At 40.2% G+C, this 26,165-nt stretch overlaps 1 protein-coding gene across 2 annotated transcripts in view; it reads left to right on the top strand.

The window, feature by feature from the left end:
* The window catches only part of LOC144958977 (uncharacterized), a 129,174-nt gene that overhangs the window by 63,289 nt on the left and 39,720 nt on the right, over positions 1 to 26,165 (top strand). For both annotated transcript variants that reach the window (XM_078891279.1, XM_078891278.1), the window contains one exon: positions 12,512 to 12,690. In XM_078891279.1, the coding sequence (XP_078747405.1) occupies positions 12,624 to 12,690 (67 nt within the window). In that variant the 5' untranslated portion in view covers positions 12,512 to 12,623. The remainder of the gene's footprint in view (positions 1 to 12,511; positions 12,691 to 26,165) is intronic.

Genomic DNA, 26,165 nt, shown 5'->3' with positions numbered 1-26,165 from the left:
GTTCATTGCTATTGTCCGCTTCACGCTATAGAAACCGGGATAAACTCCTGCTCCATGGGCCTTCTGGCTCTAAAGGACGACTTTTTATATGAATCAACTTGAAGCCAAAACCGTTAAATCTTTTTAATATGTGGCCCGTCAGTTCTGTCTGGTATTATGACGGGTGTGAAGTTGATCATGAAAAATCAACGTGCATATATTTGCAGGTCCTATAAACGAATCCAATTAATGTCTTGTTTTAACAGTCTTTTAATGGACAAGATGGCAACAAGAAATGAAGTGGATAGGAAAGTGCTAGAAGACAATAGAGAATAAAAACTTCGCGGCGGCGATGGGGGCTCGAACCCGCGACCTTACTGATACAACTCGCCTGGCCGGGGAGATCGTGACTCTACCGTATGAGCTACCCCCCCCCCCCCCAAAAAAAAAAAAAGTCGTTTCAAACTCTCTATCTATCTAGAGCCACTTCTCCCCGACTTCTGGAGGTCACGGGTTCAACACACACAAACGCCGCGAAGTTAATTGGCCAGCATTTAAGCTTAATAGCCAATATTCCCAACAGAAAAATGTAACACAGAAACGATTGAGACATTGAGTATGCTCCGGTATATGGGGTGAATTTTTAATTCAGAAAAGTGAGTGGAGCAGGCACTTATGTTGATAATAACAAGAGATGAAGTGAGTAGGAAAGGGCCAGAAGACAACAGAGAATGAAAACTTCTTGGCGGTGATGGGGGCTCGAGAAGAGGCTTTCGAAAGACTAGAATTTAAAGCGACCCTTTTAATGGGGTCGTGGATAGGTCATACGGTAGAGTCACGATCTCCCCGGCGAGGCGGAGTTGTCGTACCAGTAAGGTCGCGGGTTCTGTCTCAACAGTATTTCCTCTTATATATATATATATTATATATATATATATATAATATATATATATATATATATATATATATAATATATATAGTGCAATATCCACTAAACGTGCCGAGAGCGCTTGACAAAGGGCCCTATAAAAACAGTAGGATATGACGCCAGTTAGGCGATTACAATTTATTCGAACAGAGACAACGCTGTTAACAACCAGGTGCTCATTTTTCACCTGAGTACGGTGAGAGAATGTGAGTAAAGAGTCTTTTCCAAGAACTCAACTATACGCCGAGAGAGGCTTGAACCGAGGACCTTCCGATCCGAAAGCGAGTGTTATACCACTAGACCACATAATATTTGCACAAAAAATATAGATTACCGTATTAAGAACCCAAGAAAAAGTTAGACAAGGGGGAATGAATGGTTCAAATCGGGAACAGATGTAGATTCCAAGAACACACTGTCAGTGATTTGTTTTGATGAGTTTCTTAAACACCTAGTTAGCTTTCCCTCTACTCGAATATACATATATATATATATATATATATATATATATATATATATATATATATGTGTGTGTGTGTGTGTGTGTGTGTATGTGTGTGTGTGTGTGTTGTGCGGCTATGTGGTCTAGTGGTATGACACTCGCTTTCTGACCGAAGGTCCTGAGTGAGAGCCTCGCTCTTTACTCACATTCTCTCACTGTACTCAGGTATAAAATGAGTACTTACCTGACCGTTGACAGTGTTGTCTCCGGCCCCAAAAAATATAACAGGCGTCATGTCTCGTTCTACATATTATGTGTTGCTGTTGGTCAGCGCCCTTTTGTAAAGCGCTTTGAGCACGTTTAGTGGATATCGCGCTATCAAAAAGACCAAGTTATATTATGTAGTGCAATATCCACTAAATGTGCTCAAAGCGCTTTACAAAGGGTCCCTAGCCAACAACAACACGTAACATGTAGGCGGAGACGTGGCGTCTACTGTTAGGCGATTTAATTTTCTTTTCCGACAGAGCAAACCCTGGTGACGGCTAGGTACTCATTTTACACCTGAGTACGATCAGAGAATGGGAGTCAAGAGACTTTTTAAAAGACTCTACAAGAGCGGGACTCTTTTTATTTATTTATTTATTTATTTATTTATATATTTATTTTTTGATTGATTGATTGATTGATTTATTTATTTATTTTCTGATTTATTTATTCATTTATCAAACTTTATTTATCTATATATTTCACTCTGACATACAACCGCTTGGAGACGACGGGTTACATTTATAGAATATGAAACACGCGATGTGCTGCTATGCGGTCTAGTGGTTTGACACTCGCCTTCGGATGGGAAGGTTCAGGGTTCGAGTCCTGGTCTGGGCAGCGCATAGTTGGTTCCTTGGAAAAGGCTGGTTACTCACCGTACTCAGATATAAATGAGTACCTACAAATTGCAATAACAGGCGTCATGTGTCTCGCTCTACATCTAAAGTGTTGCTGTTAGCTAATCCCCCCCCCCCCCTCATCCCCCTCCACTTGTAAAGCGCTATGAGTACATTTAATGGATTGTGCGATAAATAAAACCTCACCATTTTTGGGGGTTTTTTTAGGTGTTTTTTTTGTTTTGTTTTTCTGTTTGTTTTATAAAAAAAATCCCATTCCATTCTCTGCTATTTTGGGTTTGTTTGTTTGTTTGTTTGTTGTTGTTTTTGTTTTTGGATAGTGTTGTTTGGTTAGTTGTTGACATAATAATGATCGTATTTGACTTTCCCTGCGTCTCCCATGTCTAATCCCAGCCAATCCGTCTGTCGATGTTTATCACGTGACTTATACAGCCATATGAATACTGATCAGGTCTCGCCCCTATCACCGTATCAGGTTTGGTGGCTCCAGGTCAAATTGATGGCGGCTTTCGTCATCACGGACATAAATACTTGCCAGTTCTGGCCGTGATAACAAATTATGGGATGCAAAATAGAAAAACCAACTGGATAGATGACGTCACTCGGCTCTTTGTTATTGTCTTTTGCCATCCACGTTCATGAGTAATTCTCACTTAACTGTATTAACCAGACTATAGATAGAATGCACTTGGCCAAGGAGTTCACAACATTGCCATCCGGAAGTATAACGGACCAACACACAAACTCTGTGTAACCATGAACTTTTATAGTCTGGTTAATACAGTGTAGTGAGAACAACTCACAAACGCGGATGGCAAAAACAATAACAAAGGCCTGAGTGACGTCATCTGCATACTATCTATAAATGTTCATGGTTACTCAGAGTTAGAATGGTAGAGAGGTAGAATGAAGTTGACGTCACTCGGGTCTTTGTTATTGTTTTTTTGCCATCCCCGTTTATTCGAAATTTCACTAAACGTATCCAGACTATAAAAGTTTATGGTTACAGAGTTTTGTGTGTTGGTCCGTTATACTTCCGGATGGCAATGTTGTGAGCTATCTATAGATGGAATTAAGATGACGTCACTCAGGTCTTTGTTGTTGTTTTTTTTTTTTTGGCCATCCATGTTTATGAGTAATTCTCACTAAACTGTATTATCCAGACTATAAACGTCCAAGGTTACGTATAATTTTGTGTGTTGGCCGGTTATACTTCTGGATGGCAATGTTGTGAGTTTCTGAGCCAAGCCCATACTGTCTTTTGATAGGTTGCGCTTGGCTAAGAAGCTCACACAATTGCCATCTGGAAGTATAACCGGCCAACACACAAAACTCTGTAACCATAAACTTTTATAGTCCGGATACGTTTAGTGAGAATTTCGAATAAACGGGGATGGCAAAAAAACAATAACAAAGACCCGAGTGACGTCAACTTCATTCTACCTACAGTGTATTTTTTTAAAATGTTTATAGTTTGTGAGAGAGAAGTAATGGGAGCGATCTATATTTATGTTTTCGTCCAATCTTGTCATCGATCACATGATTTGTTGCTGTACAACGATTGGACATTTCTCAATGTATCTAAACACGCTACTTTGTTTATGAACGTTGTAAACATACCCATGAGTCATGCTGAGCAAAATGACCAATTGTAGCGTTGGATATTTCTCAAACAGTGAACACTTTTCACTAGGTGGGTCATTTTGAGCACACCTTGCAATGTGACCAATGACCTCGAGCACATGGAAATTTAATATAAGATCATGCCCATTGTGTGAGAACTTAGCACCAAACGGGCGGTCTGAAAACTATAAATAGAACGAAGTTGACGTCACTCAACTCTTTGTTATCGTCTTTCGCCAGTCATTTTATGAGTAGTTCTCACTAGACTGTTTTATTCCACTCCCTCTCCCTAAATAGTAACGCGTAGTGATATCGTGTTTACAATAATCATTTGTGAGGTCAGATTATACATCGTTAATTTCACTAAAAATCAGATTCTATAAAAAAAAGTTTTATTTAAATGTTTTTAAAGATGTCTTTTATTCCAAGATGACGAAATAGGACCAGATTTTGGGGTAGAATAAATGATTTCTTACACTCTTGCGTTTTGGAATTTGAACTCTGCTTATCAGCTCGTGCAGCGGATTTTGATTAAAATGTAACGGCCCAGCTCAGCCTTCGTTCTTTCAACTTGTTTAATATCAACGATGTGGTCAATTTTAATCCTAAATCTATACAACGAGCAGCTCCCACGGAGTTCTGTCTGTAACTAACGACAACTAGACAACCGCCTAACACTGCTCCTTCTAATGAACAATGAGTGCTTCAACGGTTGACCAGTCCACATTCATATTCCCATGAAAAACATGCACACCACAACATGTGTAAAACTCTATCAGTTCCAAGAACTCCCACATAAACACTCACAGCCGAGCAACGACAAACAATACACGTTACAAAATTGATGCTATGCGATTAGGTAAAATGCTCACAACGTCCACCTGTCCAAAAATTAAACAGGCCAACACACAAAACTGTGTGTAACCTTTAACATTTCTTGTTCGATTGATAGAATTTACTGAGAACTAATCACAAACAGGCTGTCTAAAACTGATAACAAAGAGGTAAGTACCATCATCGTCGTTCCCTCTACAACCAGAGATGCAGAGCGTAGCCATCGTTAACTTCTAGCCTGACACTAAAACCCACTAAGACCCATATTGTGACGTCACTTTTAGGTTTGTGGCCCGCCTAGTGAGTTGACGTTGGTAGTGCTCAAGGAAACAAGTGACCCCATTGGTTGAACTGTTGAATACAACTCACGATTTGTTTTCTTTTGTGGCCAAATACTTATCATTTGCGTCATTTCGGGGTTAGTGTCAGCCATCGTTAAAATACAGCCTGACGCTAGAACCCTCTAGGACTGGCAATTTGACGTCATTTTTTTAGGTTTGTGTAGCGAGTTGCCGTTAGTAGAGCTCAAGGAAACAAGTTATTTCACTGGTTGAACTATTGAATACTGTTTCCTTTTGTGGCAAAAGACTGGCATTTTTGACGTCATTTTTTGGTCGGTGTCAGGCTATAACTTTACGATGGCTACGGTCAGGCTATGAGTTTATGAAGGCCATGGTCAGGCTATGAGTTTATGAAGGCCACGGTCAGGCTATGAGTTTATGAAAGCCACGGTCAGGCTATAAGTTTATGAAGGCCACGGTCAGGCTATAAGTTTATGAAGGCCATGGTCAGGCTATGAGTTTATGAAGGCCACAGTCAGAGCGAAGCCATTGTTTATTTATAGCCTGACACTAGAACCAACTGGGACTTATATTTTGACGTCATTTTTTAGGTTTGTACAGTGTCGTTAGTAGTGCTGAATGAAACAAATGATCCCATTGGTTGAACTATTGAATACAGCCATGATTTGTTTTATTTTGCGGCCAAAAACTTGTCATTTGTTGATCAGTGTCAGGCTATACCTTCACGATGGCGACGGTCAGAGTCAAAAAACATCCGAGTCAACCGTTTGCCAGGCATAGCAACACGAAGTCAGGGTGAACCATCAATAGGATTCATGTCATGTGATCAGAATGTATAAAAGTCAAAACATGATCATATTTATAATGGTTATATTATAACATAACAACAACAATAACAAATCACTTGTATAGAGCGCAAATTCCATTAATTCATGCTCTAAGGCGCTTTACAATAAAACACGAACTCACAAGGGAAAATAAAATAAAAACCACAGCACTGAATGCTTAGTTTGAAGACCATTAATCTAAATGAAGAAAAGGCTATTTTAAACACTTCAGTCTTTAAATTGGACTTGAAAGAGTCAAAAGCTTTCTCGTTTGGATGCACTTTTATGTTCGTCGGAGAAGTATTTCATAAGGGCGGTGATGGAGATATTGGCGTCTGCCATTGTTCCGATAGTTTAGAACCACTTACTATGCGTCATTACGTCACGCCTGTTGAACCCAAGTGGAGACAAGAAAGAACTGACATGTTAAAACACTTCACGTGACATTTCTCGAGATCTTTAATGGCGGCTTCCAATGTACAGACGATGAGTGGAAGAGGCTCTTGACCCAGATGGGATACATTTTATCATTTGTGACGTCACCGGGTCACGTGATCAATCCAATTGGTCGATTCAGAGATGAAGCAAATATATTTCCCCCCCCCTCTCTCTCTCTCTCTCTCTCTCTCTCTCTCTCTCTCTCTCTCTCTCCTTTTCCTTCCTTGTTTCCACTCCTATCCCCCCCTACCCCCCTCCCCAACACACACACAATTGGTATGTTGATTAGTTTGTGTGTGTGTTTGTTTGTTTATTGCCATCTTGTTTGGTCCACTGTGCTATTTTTCGATTGGGGTGGGGGGTGTGTGTGTGTGTGGGGGGGGTAATTTTTGTTGTTATGTTGTTTTTTATTGGAAGTTGTTTTGTATTGGGGAGGGGGGGGGGGCGGGTTCATGTTTTTTTCCGGAAGGGGGGGGGGGGGGGGGGTGGCCGGGGGTTATTTTTCCTCTTGATGTCTTTGACCAAACGTCAAACGGTGCCAGACAGCCAACGATTCCACCAGGCATTCCAAAAACCCTTTCCGTTTGATTCTGTCTCTCCTAACGCTTTCATGACGGCAATATCCTACAGGGCGAACGTGAGTCGTCGCTCAGCGGTACGGTCTTTGTCTTTGCGTCATAGCCGAAAGGTACCGAGTTGGATCATCTGCCGCTGCGCTATGTGGCCTTGAGCAAGTCACCTTGCAAGTCAATGACCCCGCGAACTTTCAATAGGAAGGAGACCTGTGACGTCAGAAAATCTGGTTCCTTTTTCATTGGAAGTGTAAAACCACTCTTTTAGAGGAATGAATAGATACCTTATGTAATTCTTCTGGTGTCAGAGTGATGACGTCTTATTTTCTAGTCTAAATTTATTCTGGTCGTCAATAAAGATCATCCCTCGTCGTTTTTCTACTTCACGTAATCCTAAGAATCTGCCTTTGCATCTTGCCACTGAAATAGTCATGCAATGCCACCTGTATGTAACCAATTCATTATTTGTAATCAGTAGGACTGGTTACATACACCATGCCAAGGATTTAGGAACCAAAAGATAAATGGGTTGACGTCACGACGTGTCTTCCCTATTATCGAGCAAATCAAATAATGCTATGTGCTCTTCCGTCTGCCATATGTCTTGTCTGTGGCTGGATGGATCTGTGTGGTTAGTCTAACTGCTCGATGACCCCCCCCCTCTCTCTCTCTCTCTCTCTCTCTCTCAGCCAGGCGGAGGGTGCCGTCTCATTCGAATTCCAAGATTGGCTCCGACACGGCCATTATTTTATTGTCAGCTTTCATCTGGCACTTCTCAAATTCCCCATCATATTTCTCATCATTGTTGATACAAATGAACGCTCCACACTTCATCTGAATGTATAAGATGTAGACATTTTCTGCTGTAAGACATTATGTGTGCGGACATTGACACTATCTTTCGACTGCCATCAGGACACACAACCTTCTGTAACTCCACACGCACACGATTTTCAAAATAGGAGAAACAGCCATGTGTGATTGATGGTTGGATAAGGTCAAGGACGATATGAAAGAACCGGGCCTGGAGGAAGATGATGCATGGAGATGTGGCATTCGTTATGGCAACCCTGCAAAATGGGGGATAAGCTGAAAGAAGAAGAAGAAGAAGAAGAAGAAGAAGAAGATTAAGCTCCAGGATGAGAATGGTAACCTCTAGGCCAACGTCTTCATGCTAGACAAAAACGAATGACTTCGGACACGCTAACTTTAAATAGCATTTCGTTTGTATTCCAGTGTCGATTTTTGCTTTAGTACAATCAAAAGTTGGAACACGTCTATTTCTATTACAAAAAATCTGTCAACGAAAATATTCTAAGACCTAAAATATTATTTCATAAGTACAAATATATACTCACCAACATATTTTAACTTTATCTATGATTATTTTAAGATTAATTTGAATTTTTCCATGTCCTGTAAAATATCCTATGAGTGTTTCTTTATATTAGTAATAGTAGTAGTAGTAGTAGTAGTAGTAGTAGTAGTAGTAGTAGTAGTAGTAGTAGTAGTAGTAGTAGTAGTAGTAGTAGTAGTAGTAGTAGTAGTAGTAGTAGTAGTAGTAGTTAGTAGTAGTAGTAGTAGTAGTAGTAGTAGTGTAGTAGTATAGTAGTAGTAGTAGTAGTTGTAGTAGTAGTAGTAGTAGTAGTAGTAGTAGTAGTAGTAGTAGTAGTAGTAGTAGTAGTAGTTAGTAGTAGTATGTAGTAGTATAGTAGTAGTTAGTAGTAGTAGTAGTAGTAGTAGTAGTTAGTAGTAGTAGTAGTATATAGTGTAGTAGGTAGTAGTATAGTGTATGTAGTAGTAGTAGTAGTAGTAGTAGTAGTAGTAGTAGTAGTAGTAGTAGTAGTAGTAGTATAGTTAGTAGTAGTTAGTAGTAGTAGTAGTATAGTTAGTAGTAGTAGTAGTATAGTAGAGTATGTATAGTAGTTATTAATATACACCAGTAGTATATTCCACCTCCCCTTTCTACTCCTCCCCCTTCAATTCCACCACAAATCAGTACACATCCCCCCCCCCCCCCCCCCACCAACCCCCTTTCCCCATTCTCTGTTACAAATTCTCTCATTTCCGTTTCTGTGATGAAATGATTCATCCTCAAAGAAATAGATTTGAATCCCCCACTGTCGTTAGTTTTTATCACCAGACACCAAAACAACCCACTTTAAGCCGGGCTTTAAAGTGGAATCCTGCAGCATCGACATTATCCCAGTCATAATCACGATATTCTACCATCACCACCATCATTCACACAACCATCACCACCATCATTCACACAACCATCGCCACCATCATTGACACAACCATCACCACCATCATTGACACAACCATCGCCACCATCATTGACACAACCATCACCACCATCATTGACACAACCATCATTCACCACCATCATTGACACAACCATCACCACCATCATTGACACAACCATCACCACCATCATTGACACAACCATCACCACCATCATTCACACAACCATCACCACCATCATTGACACAACCATCACCACCATCATTGACACAACCATCACCACCATCATTGACACAACCATCAACACCATCATTGACACAACCATCACCACCATCATTGACACAACCATCACCACCATCATTGACACAACCATCACCACCATCATTGACACAACCATCACCACCATCATTGACACAACCATCCCACATCATTGACACAACCATCACCACCATCATTGACACAACCATCACCACATCATTGACACAACCATCACCCCATCATTGACACAACCTTCACCACCATCATTGACAAACCATCACCACCATCATTACACAACCATCCACCTCATTGACACAACATCCACCATCATTGACAACCATCACCACCATCATTACACAACCATCACCCATCATTGAACAACCATCACCACCATCATTGACACAACCATCACCACATCATTGACACAACCATCACCACCATCATTCACACAAACATCACCACCATCATTGACACAACACATCACACACCATCATTGACACAACCATCACCACCATCATTGACACAAACCATCACCACCATCATTGACACAACCATCACCACCATCATTGACACAACCATCACCACCATCATTACACACCATCACCATCATTGACACAACCATCACCACCATCATTGCACACACTCAACCACATCATTACACAACCATCACCACCATCATTGACAAACCATCACCCATCATTACCAACCATCACTCTTGACACTACATCTACACAACTCATCACACCATCATTGACACAACCATCACCCATCATTGACACAACCATCACCACCATCATTGACACAACCATCATCACCATCATTGACACAACCATCACCACCATCACACAACCATCACACCATCATTGACAAACCATCACCACTATCATTGACACAACCATCACCACCATCATTGACACAACCCATCACACATCATTGAACACAACCATCATCCACCACCATCATTGACACAACCTATCACCACCTCATTGACACAACATCCATCACCACCATCATTGACACAACCATCACCACCATCATTGACACAACCATCACCACATCATTGACACAACCATCACCACCATCATTGACACAACCATCATTCACCATCATTGACACAACATCCCACCTCATACACACCATCACCACCATCATTGACACAACATCACCACCATCATTGACACACCATCACCCATCATTGACACAACCATCACCACCATCATTCACACAACCATCACCACCATCTTGACACAACATCACCACCATCATTGACACAACCATCACCATCATTGACACAACCATCACCATCATTACACAAACCATCACCACCATCTTGACACACCATCACCACCATCTTGACACAACCATTCACCACCATCATTGACACAACCACCATCATTGACACAACCATCATTGACACAACCATCACACCATCATTGACACACAACCATCACCACCATCATTGACACAACCATCACCACTCATTACACACCATCACCACCATCATTCACACAACCATCATTCCACCATCATTGACACATCATTACACCATCATTCACACAACCATCACACCATCATTGACACAACCATCATTCACCACCATCATTGACAACAACCACCATTGACAACCTCACCACCACTTCACCACCACATTGACCAACCATCATTCACCATCACCACCATCATTGACACAACATCATCACCACCCACCATCATTGAACACCATCATCACATACACATCATGACACAACCTCACCACTATCCACCATCATTGACCAAATCATTCACCATCACACCATCATGACACACTCATTCACCACCAACATCATGACACAACCATCATCACATCATTACACACCACCACCACCACCATCATTGACACAACCATCATTCACCATCACCACCATCATTGACACAACCATAATTCACCACCACCACCATCATTGACACAACCATCATTCACCATCACCATCATCAATGACACAACCACCACCACTATCATCAACGTGAATACACCGACACTAAGACCATCACCACTGTCATTGTCATTATTACCATCAACATAACCACTACCACCGCCATCACCACCATCAACATAACCACTACCACCACCATCACCAGCATCAACATAACCACTACCACCACCATCACCATCATCAACATAACCACTACCACCACCATCACAACCATCAACATAACCACTACCACCACCATTACCAGCATCAACATAACCACTACCACCACCATCACCATCATCAACATAACCACTACCACCACCATCACCACCATCAACATAACCACCACCACCACCACCACCAGCACCACAACCACCACCACCAGCATCAACATAACCACTACCACCACCACCACAACCACCACCATCACCACCATCAACATAACCACTACCACCACACCACACCCCCACATCACACCATCAACATAACCACTACCACCACCACCACCACACCACAACCACCACCATCACCACCATCAACATAACCACTACGACCACCACCACCACCATCAACATAACCACTACCACCACCACCACAACCACCACCATCATAACCATCAACGTCACTACATCACCGCTAAGATCATTACCACTGTCATTGTCATCATTACCATCAACTCCACAATCACCATCTTCACCATCATCACTACCACCACCACTAACACCACCACAATCACCTCCACTACCACATTCACCACCACCATCACCATTACGACCACGATCACCACTAACACCACCACAATCACCTCCACCATCACATTCACCACCACCGTCACCACCACAATCACCTCCACCATCACATTCACCACCACCGTCACCACCACAATCACCTCCACCACCACATTCATTACCACCACCACCACCACCACCGCCACCACCACAATCACCTCCACCACCACATTCATTACCACCACCACCACCACCACCACCGTCACCACCACAATCACCTCCACCACCACATTCATTACCACCACCACCACCACCACCGTCACCACCACAATCACCTCCACGACCACATTCATTACCACCACCACCACCACCACCACCGTCACCACCACAATCACCTCCACGACCACATTCATTACCACCACCACAACCAACACTACTACGATCACTAACTCTAACCTACTTACTCCTTTCAGTCCGCGCTGTCTGCCGACGACAAACGGCCAACCAACTGCTACAGACTACAAGATCGAACTGTACTGCTGTGACTACCAGCTTCATTTCACTCATCACTCACCACGCGACACAATGTCTCGCCCTCCGGTCTCTCGGTACTCTAACCCTTGGACTATCACTTTTCACGTCGTCTCTTTGGGTAAGTTAAAAATAACAAGCATTTTTTTTAGCAAAAGAAATAGAATTAATTTGTGAGCTGTCGTTTCGAAACGGTATGCTGTAGGTGTGACTTAAACAAATAAACTGGATTATTACTCTAAATTTTGAACTGAAAATTAAACTTGAGCAATATCCACTAAACGTGCTCAAAGCGCTTTACAATGGGTCCCTAGCCAACAGCAACGCAAACATGAAGGTCGAAATATGGCATTTGTTCGGCGAGATTACATTTTTTTTCTCGACAGACGCTGTTAACAGTCAGGTACTCATTTTACACCTTAGTACAGTGAGAGAATGGGAGGAAAGATCCTTTTTCAAGGATTCTACTATGCGCATCTCAGAGCGGGACTCGAACCCAGGACCTTCCGATCCGAAGGCGAGTGTCGTATCACTAGAGCACACAGCCACACAAGCTGGCGTGAAATTCATTTTCGTCAACTCCCAAAATCACGAATGTCCTGGCGTGAATCTCGTAGGTGTCCAGATTGACTTTTCCATCGGATTGTCAGCCTGACGGTCACCGCGACATCAAAACGTTTTGGTACGATGGAGCTGAACAGTAAAGACTACTGTGTCTGAAAAGACAAGAATTTGATAGCCTGATTGTCATGGTTTAAATAAGTGCTAAAGACCTAACTCGACTACATGTATAAAATAAAGATGTGAAGATTAGGGAAGGCCCCCAGAATTTACTAGTTACTTTTTAATATAAAGAACAAATGATGATGTTGTTTAAGATGATATGAATAGAAAGATGAAATTTAATTAAATGAGCTTCTGATAAATGAATGGTGATCACAGTTACAAATGGGAATATAATGATATTACGTATCTTATGCGATCTTGATGAGATGATGATAATGTTAGATATTGCGGGCGGACTTGTGGGGTTCCACTTCCAGTTTGACCGTGGTTGCAGTTATTCCTCCGACGGGCTCAGGCTTGATGAATTCTTGACAGTGATTGAACTGGCAAAGGTGACAAAGGAAGCTCCGACGTCTTGATGGCGGACATTAAAACTAGTGACGTGTTCCACAAAGTCGGGAGAGTAAGATAAACATGTTTAAATATCTCTATGATATGAGGAGTGGAGAGTCTGGCCGTCAGGGTACAGGTTATAGTTATAGAGAGAAGTGAGTGAGGAATATTAGACCTGTCAGCTTTTATAATATGTAGCTATACGTGACAGAAGGTAGAACGAAAAGTAGTCACTGATTTGAAATGAATTCAAATAGAAGGCTATTGAAGGAATGATAATCTCATGGTAGAAGGTAAAGTTTTTCTAAGCCTACATAAATATGACTGGAGTGAGATGAACTCAGTTCTTGCTAAACTAAAACTTTAATAAAATAAATGTGAATCATCGTTATGTGACACTGATAATAATAATAATAATAATAATAATAATAATAATAATAATAATAATAATAATAATAATAATAATAACAATAATAATAATAATAATAATAATAATAATAATAATAACAATAACAATAACAATAAAATAATAATAATAATAATAATAATAATAATAATAATAATATAATAATAATAATAATAATAATAATAGTAATAATAATAATAATAATAATAATAATAATAATAATAATAATAATAATAATAATAATAATAATTGTCACAAGGTGCGTTCGCAACTCGCAATGGATGCGAAGGCCACTTATGACCTTAAAGTGTGGAGAGGTAGACGTGGACGTTACAATCACCAACAGAACACCGTATCTGACAAGAGAGCCATTATTATTTATTTAAAGTAAAAGAAAGGGGAACAGCTCATAGTTATTGAGCAAAAGAGAATAACATTGCATATATTGACAGGAAAAATCAAAAGTACATACAAGTAAAAAGTAGTAATGCAATATAAAATTCATGTAAGTTTTAACCAAAATAAACTATACTTCACCCAGGTTCCAACCGTTCCATTAATTCCCACTAATAATGAAATTATTAATTACATATAGGGTCAAAATAAACTGTTCATATTCCGAAAGGAGAATAAAATTAATCAACAAAATTGTTCACACAGGGTGCGGTGTTCCAGCCTGTTCAAATCCAAAATTGTTCCTAATAAAACACATAGATCGAGTGTTACTTCCTCATCTTTACAAACGTTACATTGTATTTTGTTCATATTTCTCAAAAATTATATTGTTCAAAAGGGTTCAAAACACATTTACCGGGCGCTATGTCCTAGCCCCGTCAAAATTACAAAGTTCAAAGATGCAAACGCATTTACCGGGCGCTATGTCCTAGCCCGTCAAAATTACAAAGTTCAAAGATGCAAACACATTTACCGGGCGCTATGTCCTAGCCCCGTCAGCTCTTCATTATATTAGATGATAGATATAGATAAATTAGTAAAAATGAAATTAACATAGACACAATGATAGCGTAAGTGATCAATTAGTATTTACTTAAAAATAATTCATTTAACTGAGGTCACTTTCTCAATTTTAACACAATTTATAACTCATTGAATTAATTATTCAATAAAACATTAAAACTTTATATTATTTTAAACTTTAAGATAAGTGAAATAATTTTACGATATTAATCACTTAATCACTTGATGATTACTCAGCACATCAAAACAATATTATAAATTTTATATAATCTCACCGAGCACAAATACAAAAACACAATATCGCTTAGAGCCCATAACCGGGTACGATACACAAAATACTGGCCATATTAGGCCCACTTCGGCTACAATACAGCCTAAAACACAATGCTGGCCAACACACAGGCCCAACACATATCGCCTGAGAGCCCATATTCGGGTGCGACATAAAATACTGGCCACTTTGGGCCCTTTTCACTGTGGCTTCAACATAGCCAAACAGAATTCCAGCCAACACACAGGCTGTACAGGTCTTCCTTCTTCGACCTCAAATCGCAGACTGCCAGTTGAACATCGGCCCAAGCCGAAACATAGGACAGGGTATCTAACGGTATCTCGGTTGATGCATAAGATTGATGAGGGTGTTTTAACACTGATGGAACATGATAACCCTCCGTTCTTTCATTGCCTTCATAGTCTACACCACCCACGGCGAATACAAGGGAGTCCCTATTCCAACACCCATCCTACACTCATAAATCATTTAATTATATGGGTTTGATTCTACCCGAGACCTTGGTGGGTAGGACAACTATCTCCCTTTGTTACCTAGAAGGCATTTCTTTACATCACTCCCCACTGGAGGACAAAAATCCCAAATTTTTGATCAAAACTAAGAAATGCCTGACCACTAAGGCAGCCGAGACAAAAAGTCTGGACCATGATTGTCCGAACCTTTCACAGACATCAACCGCAAACGATACCGGTGGAGCAACAGTGACCATCTCATCAGACGACCATTTTCTGACTTGGCTTTTTTTTTTTTTGTTTTTTTGAGATACAACAAAGGAGCGTGGTCAGTCTCCACAATGAATTCTCTGCCCATAAGATAGCTGTTCAAACTCCTGACAGCCCACACAAGAGCTAAACACTCTTTTCAATCACCGAATACCGTTGTTCTCTCGGTAACAGTTTCCTACTGAGGTAAACAACTAGATATTTACCATGGTAATCTTCATCGTCAAAAACAGCTGCCACGGCACATTGAAGAATTCCACTTCCGTCTATGTCCGCGGTGCTCCGGTCATAGTACCGTTTCAATAAATTTGCGTGGTACGTTTTCTTTGAAGTACCAGCCTGTATTACATAATTATTATGTCCAACTACACGTTGAACTTCAAATGGACCTTGCCATTTCAATTCAAGTTTGTTGTGCTTTGTCGGGAGCAACAACAACACTTTGTCACCTTCTTTGAAGTTGCGCATCTTGGATTTTCTATCGAAATATGCCTTATGCCTTTTTGAGGCCCTCTTTAAATTTTCATGGGCCATATGGATAGTAGTCTCAAGTTTTTCTTTTAGGTCTACAACATATTGGTATGTTGTCTTTACCTCTTCGTCCTCAATAGACTCCGTCCACAACTCTCTGAGAATTGTCATCGGGCCTCGTACTGGGCGACCGAACAACAATTCAAAAGGGGAGAAGCCCAAGGACTCCTGTGGTGCTTCACGGTAGGCAAACAGGGCCGCATTGAGATATCGATCCCAATCTGACGGTCTCTCTGTAGCCAATCTCTTAAGCATCCCTTTGAGAGTGCCATTAAACTTCTCCACCAGCCCATTACACTGAGGGTGATATGGACTTGTGGTAAGTTGTTTCACAGACAGTAGTCTACAGACTTCTTTCATCAAATCTGAGGTGAACTGTGTACCTCTGTCGCTTAATATCTCTTTTGGTATCCCCGTCCTACTGAAAATGTCGACGAGGCCTTCCGCAACTGTCGCGGTTTCTATGTTTTTCAAGGCTACACCTTCCGGGTACCGTGTGCAGTAATCTACCACAGTAAGCATGTAGCGATTCCCTCTATTTGATGCAGGAATAATTGGTCCTACCAAATCTACCGCTACTCGACTGAATGGTTCGTCTATCAGCGGAACTTCAGTCAGAGGCACTTTTGGGGTCATTCCTTTTGCCGTTGACCTTTGACATTGGTCACACGATCTACAGAAGCGGGTGACGTCATCCCAAATGTTGGGCCAGTAGAAATTGCTGAGAATGCGCTCAGTCGTTTTCTTGGCAGCGAGATGTCCAGAGAGTATGGACTCATGAGCTAAACGCATCACTGTCTCTCGCAAATCTTTTGGGACCATGACTTGTCTAATCACGTCACCGTGCTCAATCTTTGGTGATTGAAAATATCGTACTAGAACCCCTCTATCATATTCAAACCAACTTTTATTATTGGCACCAGTCTTTTTCACTTCTTTCGTAACTGCTGCCTCTCTCGCACATTTCAATGTCTCGTCTTTGGTCTGTTTTTCTTTCAAAACAGCCGTACTAACACCTGTTTCCACTGAGGGGGCAGTGATCAATGGTTTCATCCTCTTCTCTTTTTGTGCCCTTGTCTGTGTTGCTTGAGCTGAGTGCTCACAATCATTTCTTATGAGATTCTCGTGGACTGAAGAATCAGAGCGATCGTCATATTTTATTGGCGTTCCTGGGCATTTGACTCCTGGTATATTTCCCAGAATTACGTCATACAAAGGTGAGGCCATTTCTAGAGCCGTCACTCTTCCCTTGTAATATGGACAATCAAGCCACGCTTCAGTTAGTGGGGCACTCACAGTCTTCCCATCAGCTAGACTGACCTTCACTCTCTTTTCTTGTTCTTTCTTTTCTCTACTCACAAGGCCTTTTTTAATCACAACACAACTACTGCCGCTGTCTCTCAACACTTTAACTCTTTGTCCATTTATCCAACCAATAGCGACCGGCATACCTGTCGTCTCTATCGCGTGTCCCGAACATGCTGCGGACACCGTAATTAATTGTCAAAATTCTTTATTTTCCCTCGGCGCTTGACGTTGAGAGTTAGTGTTGTTCATGATACCATTGTTAGCAACATGATGTTGTGCATTGTTACAACACGGCAGCGGTTCTGGAGTATTCATAGCCGCTACTCCAAAAGTCTTCTTATCAGTATTCTCCATCCTTTTTCTTTCCCAGCACTGCTCAGTGGAGTGGTACCTACGACCACAGTATCCACATTTCGTGTCTCTTTGTATTGCAGAGATTTGTGGTCTGTTCTTACAATCCCTCTTCAAATGTCCAACTTTAAAACAGTTGTGGCATCTAATTACTGAAGTAGTTGGTTTCATGACAGGTTTGTGAACATCTTGCTGTTTGCTTGGAACCTTGTCATTCTGATATGTGGATATACGGGTTCGAAACTGATCCATCCTTTCTCCTATTTCTGGTCTACTTTTACGGAAACGCTCTAAGAAGCCGTCTTCCGTTAAATTGTAGCGTTTCAATAACGCGCACTTTACATTATCATACTGGGTAGCGTCTACCTCGTCCAAGCGAGTGTACACGTCCAACGCATTGCCTCTAAGCAACGCCGACAAATGAATCGCCCAATCCTCTTCTCTCCATCGATTTACGGTTGCATATCTTTCAAACCTGAGTAGATAGCTATCTATCTGATCTTTCGATTCATCAAAATATGGCAGGCGAGGACTTTTAGCTCCACAACTGCCAGTCGAGGGTTCACTGTCAGTGGAGGAAGGGGTTCGAACCGGGACCACTGAATTTTCAATTTTTAGGCGCTCTAGTTCCAGCTGCCTTTCAACAAGAAGAGCTTGTTGTTTCGTTTGTTCTGCGACTGCATCACGCTCTTTCTCTTTCTCAAACCTATCTCTCTCCTTTTCCTCTCTGTCCCGTTCCAACTTTTCTTCCACCCACACTCTCAGTTCGTCGCCATGTAAACCCAACTTTTCCCCACATTTTAACAACCGTTCCACATCCATAATGACAAAATATTTATCGCAACGTACTTTTAAAAAATCGATAGATTGAATAATATAAAAAGAGAAGGATCAGCTAAATGCAGATAAAAATCTACCCAATATACCTATTGTCAAACAAACAATAGCGAAATCAGTAATAACAGCTGACGCTTCGTCAGTTCAAAAAGTTAAAACATCAAGCGATGACCACTACATTATACCAAAACAACATTATCTAGACTTTAATCAAATTAAAGTATTAAGGCCCATCACACTGGCCTTTCATAGTTCGTGGTTCACTCGCTTTATGAACAAAACAATAAGTAGCGATACGCCGCGCGTACCCTACAACATCAGTGTAACCTTGTTACGCCTGAACAATTACGTGATATCATTTCACTAACCCAAACTATAGCTTTACATTACAGATAGTACATAGTCGTTAAATGATGAGAAGTAGCGCCTGAAATTAGATCTGACAGCCCAACCCCATGATATGCATCAGTACAGGAAGCGACTCTAAATCCCCACAACAATAAGAGGCATTGACTTCTCAGAAACGAAGGTGTCTGTTGATGTACAACGTCAGACCACCAAACCACACAATAAGAAACCCTGCTCGCAGCGCCAATTCATGTCACAAGGTGCGTTCGCAACTCGCAATGGATGCGAAGGCCGCTTATGACCTTAAAGTGTGGAGAGGTAGACGTGGACGTTACAATCACCAACAGAACACCGTATCTGACAAGAGAGCCATTATTATTTATTTAAAGTAAAAGAAAGGGGAACAGCTCATAGTTATTGAGCAAAAGAGAATAACATTGCATATATTGACAGGAAAAATCAAAAGTACATACAAGTAAAAAGTAGTAATGCAATATAAAATTCATGTAAGTTTTAACCAAAATAAACTATACTTCACCCAGGTTCCAACCGTTCCATTAATTCCCACTAATAATGAAATTATTAATTACATATAGGGTCAAAATAAACTGTTCATATTCCGAAAGGAGAATAAAATTAATCAACAAAATTGTTCACACAGGGTGCGGTGTTCCAGCCTGTTCAAATCCAAAATTGTTCCTAATAAAACACATAGATCGAGTGTTACTTCCTCATCTTTACAAACGTTACATTGTATTTTGTTCATATTTCTCAAAAATTATATTGTTCAAAAGGGTTCAAAACACATTTACCGGGCGCTATGTCCTAGCCCCGTCAAAATTACAAAGTTCAAAGATGCAAACGCATTTACCGGGCGCTATGTCCTAGCCCCGTCAAAATTACAAAGTTCAAAGATGCAAACACATTTACCGGGCGCTATGTCCTAGCCCCGTCAGCTCTTCACTATATTAGAAGATATATATAGATAAATTAGTAAAAATGAAATTAACATAGACACAATGATAGCGTAAGTGATCAATTAGTATTTACTTAAAAATAATTCATTTAACTGAGGTCACTTTCTCAATTTTAACACAATTTATAACTCATTGAATTAATTATTCAATAAAACATTAAAACTTTATATTATTTTAAACTTTAAGATAAGTGAAATAATTTTACGATATTAATCACTTAATCACTTGATGATTACTCAACACATCAAAACAATATTATAAATTTTATATAATCTCACCGAGCACAAATACAAAAACACAATATCGCTTAGAGCCCATAACCGGGTACGATACACAAAATACTGGCCATATTAGGCCCACTTCGGCTACAATACAGCCTAAAACACAATGCTGGCCAACACACAGGCCCAACACATATCGCCTGAGAGCCCATATTCGGGTGCGACATAAAATACTGGCCACTTTGGGCCCTTTTCACTGTGGCTTCAACATAGCCAAACAGAATTCCAGCCAACACACAGGCTGTACAGGTCTTCCTTCTTCGACCTCAAATCGCAGACTGCCAGTTGAACATCGGCCCAAGCCGAAACATAGGACAGGGTATCTAACGGTATCTCGGTTGATGCATAAGATTGATGAGGGTGTTTTAACACTGATGGAACATGATAACCCTCCGTTCTTTCATTGCCTTCATAGTCTACACCACCCACGGCGAATACAAGGGAGTCCCTATTCCAACACCCATCCTACACTCATAAATCATTTAATTATATGGGTTTGATTCTACCCGAGACCTTGGTGGGTAGGACAACTATCTCCCTTTGTTATATAGAAGGCATTTCTTTACAATAATAATGATAATGATAATAATAATAATAATAATAATAATAATAATAATAATAATAATAATAATAATAATATAGCACCTGTATAGCCATAACCATGACCAGGTCGTGGTAAGTGGTAGTGATTGTGACTATTTGTAGTCTTAACGTTGCATCATTTACTAACGCGTTTAACACTTTTATCACTCGAGTCAGGTGTGAATGGGTACCTGGATATGGGCAGTGAGAGATATTGCAAGAGCGCTGGTACAACAATGACGCTTAACAGGAGACTGGTACTCTATGAAATGGAAATATGGTTCCATATGGCCTGCTGGGGAAATTTTTACGTTATATTGCGCTATATAAACGCTCAAATTCTTTGTAATTTATTTTAACTCGGATTAGATTGAGGCTATTCGATAAGCTAAAATACGCACCAGCTCTGCCCGCCGTATAAATCACCAACGCACAAAAAGTATGCGTTAGCCTGACTTTAACTTCTATTGATGCTGTGCGTTTAGCTGAATTATTCACAACATCCGCCAGCCGATATAATAATAATAATAATAATAATAATAATAATAATAATAATAATAATAATAATAATAATAATAATAATAATGGTATAGATTTATAGTGCGCCAAACATCCCTTCATCAGGAGGGCTCTGGGCGCATAACATAGAGTAACTTAATCATGAAGCCCTAACACAGTACACGAACAACGCTAATTATACACATAATCAAAAGAAAGCCTGTCGGAATAAGAATGTCTTCAATCGACGCTTGAATTCCTCTAGTGAAGACAAAGAACGTATCTCTAGTGGTAGTAAATTCCACAACCTTGGACCAGAATGCTGAAAGGCGCGTTCACCAGCCTTCACTCGACAGCGGGGTGTTTTCAATTTGAGGTCGTTCGTTGATCGAAGCGATCGCTGTGGGTTATACCGTTCAACGAGGTTTGAAAGATATGCTGGTGACGAGCCCTCCAGGCATTTGAAAACGATAGTTGAAGATTTATATTTAATCCGCTGGTCCACTAGCAGCAAATGCAGCTGCTGTAGTAATTCGGGAGCTGCAGTTTTCTGTCTTTCTGTAGTACAACGCGGGCTGCCATGTTCTGTATTTTGTGGAGTTTGTTTATTTTGTCCTTTGTGAGACCAACAAACAGTGCATTGCAGTAGTCCATTTTCGGGAATATCAAAGATGTTACCAATTTGTTGCAAGTTTCCCTATTAATAAATGGTCTGATTGTTCTGATATTTCTTAGAATGCAGATAGCACTTGTTCTCACATTGTTAATATGTTTGTTCATAGATCACTCTCTAAGGTGATGCCGAGATTTTTTGCTGATGTTGTGAGTTGTATTTTGTCATTATCGTTGATTGTCAGTGCCAGTGTAAATGGATCTGTCTTATTATTTGAACTAGCAATGAATAAGGCTTCAGTCTTGTCGCCATTTAATTTTAATATATTTGCAGATATCCATCTCATCACATGGTTGATGCATTGTCGTAAACAGTTATCTTTGAAACTATATCGGATTGCAAACACATGCTATATATCTGGGTATCGTCGGCGTACATATGGTAAGCGAGAGAATGTTGCTCTAAGATTCTCACAACAGGGGAAGTGTAAAGTACAAAAAGGACTGGACCTAAAACGGATCCTTGAGGTACACCAAAATGAAGGTCACGCTCTGACGAAGTTACTTCCCCAATTAAAACTGATTGAGTTCTTTGAGTAAGATATGATGCAAACCAGTTTAGAGCAGTGCCCGATATGCCGAAAGTAACTTGTAGCCTTCGAAGTAGTATGGCATGGTCGATGGTGTCAAAGGCCGCCGTAAGATCGAGAAGACTAAGGATGGTGTTTATTCCTTGAATCAATAATTTGCAGCAAGTCATTTGTGATTCTCATCAATGCTGTTTCTGTGCTATGATTTTGCCGATAGGCCGATTGAAAGCACTCATCGAGGTTATTATGTTTCACGTGACAAGAAAGTTGTTTTAGTACAATCTTTTCTAGAATTTTGGAAATGAATGGTAGATTTGATACATGCCTAAAGTTTTTAAAATTATTACTGTCAAGTCCCGCTTTCTTCAACAATGGCTTCACCAATGCTTTCTTGAAGCTTTCTGGAACAACTCCCTCCCTTAATGATTGATTAATCAATTCAGTGACGTAAGGTGCAAGTTCATCAATACACTCCTTCAAAAGGGATGTTGGTAAAGGGTCGAGCCGACATGATTGCTAGGACTAGAGAGAATCGTTTTCTTTGTGTCATTTATTGAAATTTCTTTGAAAGATGTTAAGGGTTCACCATAAAAGAGGTATATTCTGCTTCTGTTTCGTCTGTGTCAAGTTCACTCCGTATCGTTGTTATTTTATTCATGAAATACTCTATAAAGCAGTCCGCGAGTTGCTTGTCGTCAGTGTGGTGTGGCAGGCTTATTTTGATCTCTTTGCCTAGAAGCTTATTTGAGATTTTATAAAATTCCTTCGGACTTTTTATGTTATCAACTTTATCAAGATAGTAGATACGCTTTCCCTTAATTGTCACCTCTTTGAGTTTATGTTTCAATGATATGTAAGTTTCCTTATCAATTGTCAGGCCAGATTTTTTCCATTTCTTCTCCGCTTTTCTTTTCTCTTTCTTTATACGTTTTACCTCCAAATTGTACCATGGTGATTCTTTTCTGATGTTCACAGATCTTGTCGTGAGAGGTGCGTGCTTATCCATAACACTAATAACTGCTTTATCAAAATTGTCACCAGTCACTTCTTTCTCACAATGTGTAGTTAGAGAGTGAGAGAGGTCCGCTTTAAATAGTTCTATGTCAATTTTCTTCAAATCTCTCGAAACAACTATTTTTTTTTTGTTTTGTGTCGTGTACTGTCCCCCCTCTGATGCCAAAAGATATTAAATGATGGTCTGAAATGCAAAGATCATCTACATTGATAGGTGTCGCTAGTTGCATGTCACCGCTGGACAATACCCAGTCAATAATGTGTCCACATCGCTGTGTCTTTTCATTGACATACTGTGTCATGTGATGTGACGAAAGTAGTTTATGTATATTTCTTATATCCGGTGTGTCTCGATCAAAGTGCAAGTTGAAATCTCCAACAATAATATTTTTCTTTGACTTCATGTCAAGGCGAAGAAGGAAGTCCTCGAATTCATCAATACATAGTGATGTTTTTAATCTATTTTTTTTTTTTTTGCACTGGCTGGGTGGTGGCCTATATATTGAATGAAGCTTGACTGAGTCATGTTTGAAATCAATGACCATTCCTACCGATTTGAATGCCGAAAAATTGTTGACATCATGATTAAATCTAATGGTCAAATTTGACCTTTTGACCACTGCAATTCCTACCCCTCTCCTTCCTTTTCTCGGAAATGACTGAGTTGTATGTGTGAGTGGTGTTAAATCCGACACAATTGCTTCATCCCCATTCTCCTTTAACCATGTTTCAATTATTATTAGAATGTCAATAGATCTCTCCTCAATCATGTTTAATGTCTAATGTTTTATTGCGGCAAGACTGGGCGTTTATTGTCGCCACTTTTAAAATTGGAAGTGATTTCTTTTCACTCATAAGTGGTATAATTGTCTGTGTGGTAGGTGGCCGTGGTGTTTTATTTTTAGGGGTGGGCCGATGGCCACACTGTGTTGGGATGGCCCTTTGTTTTCGTATCCCTCCTCGACTCAATCGATGTTTCGGTTCACTTGTTTCAACACGGTGTTTGTATTCGCTTTCATAATCATAACAATAATTATCACTTTCATGGTGTAAAATGTATTCAAGACACTCGTTGGTTTTCGTAAGACTTGTCATCGCGTGGACTGTATGGTGACGTGTGTTTCATTTTCTACATTCATGATACTGGGCATCGATGTTAGAGCACAGTGAACACTTGTAGTAAAATAAATAAACAACTTTGTTCATAAAATGAAACACTTGAAATTATTAAATTTTAGCATAAAATTCACGAATGATACACAAGTCCTTTATAAAAATAAGAAATAATTATATCACTCAGAAGACTAAACCGTCACAATTCGATTGGTATAAAAATCCAGAATTGAAAATGTGAATAAACGCTAAAATAAATAGAAAACACAGAGCAATTTGAAACGTGTCAGCCTGCAAGGCGTCTTACAATACAATATCACGTACAACACACAAAACTATGTGTAACCTTAAACGTTTATAGTCTGATTGATAGAATTTAATGAGAACTAATCATAAAAATGGATGGCTAAAAACAATAACAAACCCTTGAGTGACGTCAATTCCGTTCCTTCTATAGATAGAATGAAGTTGACGTCATTCAGGTCTTTGTTATTGGTTTTTGCCATCCGCGTTTATGAGTTATTCTCACTAAATTGCACAAAACAGACAATAAACGTTCAAGGTTACACATAGTTTTGTGTGTTGGTGAGTTATACTTCCGGATGGCCATGTTGTGAGTTTCCTAGCCAAGTTCACACCATCTATGATGTAATTGAGAGAATTTAGTGATAACTAATCACCCAAGTCGCGGTCTGAAGACATTGACAAAGTGCTGCGTGACGTCACTTCCATTCATTCTATAGGTTAAGCTAAAAAAAGCATTTAATAAGTAAAAAGAGCAGAATTCATTCGGCCCATGTAGTGGAGTTTATCCCGGTTTCTAAAGCGTGACACAGACAATAGCAATTGCTTGCTATCCTTCGGATAGGACGCTAATCTATCGCAAAATACGTTCCTCGAAATCTAACGGATCAGCTACCCATTCACTGCTGGGTGGACAGGGGCCTCAGAAAATAACGACTACACAGGGGATCGATCTCGGTACCTTTGCGTGTGAAGCGAGTACTCTACCGATTGAGCTATAGGGACTTCCACCG

The sequence above is a fragment of the Berghia stephanieae genome, chromosome 13 (genome assembly GCF_034508935.2).
Source record: "Berghia stephanieae isolate SIO BIC M18660-M18661 chromosome 13, UCSD_Bste_1.3, whole genome shotgun sequence".
Classification (NCBI taxonomy): Eukaryota; Metazoa; Mollusca; class Gastropoda; order Nudibranchia; family Aeolidiidae; genus Berghia; species Berghia stephanieae.
The sequence above is the reverse complement of the archived record's forward strand: the minus strand, read 5'-3'. Positions and strand labels throughout refer to the sequence as shown.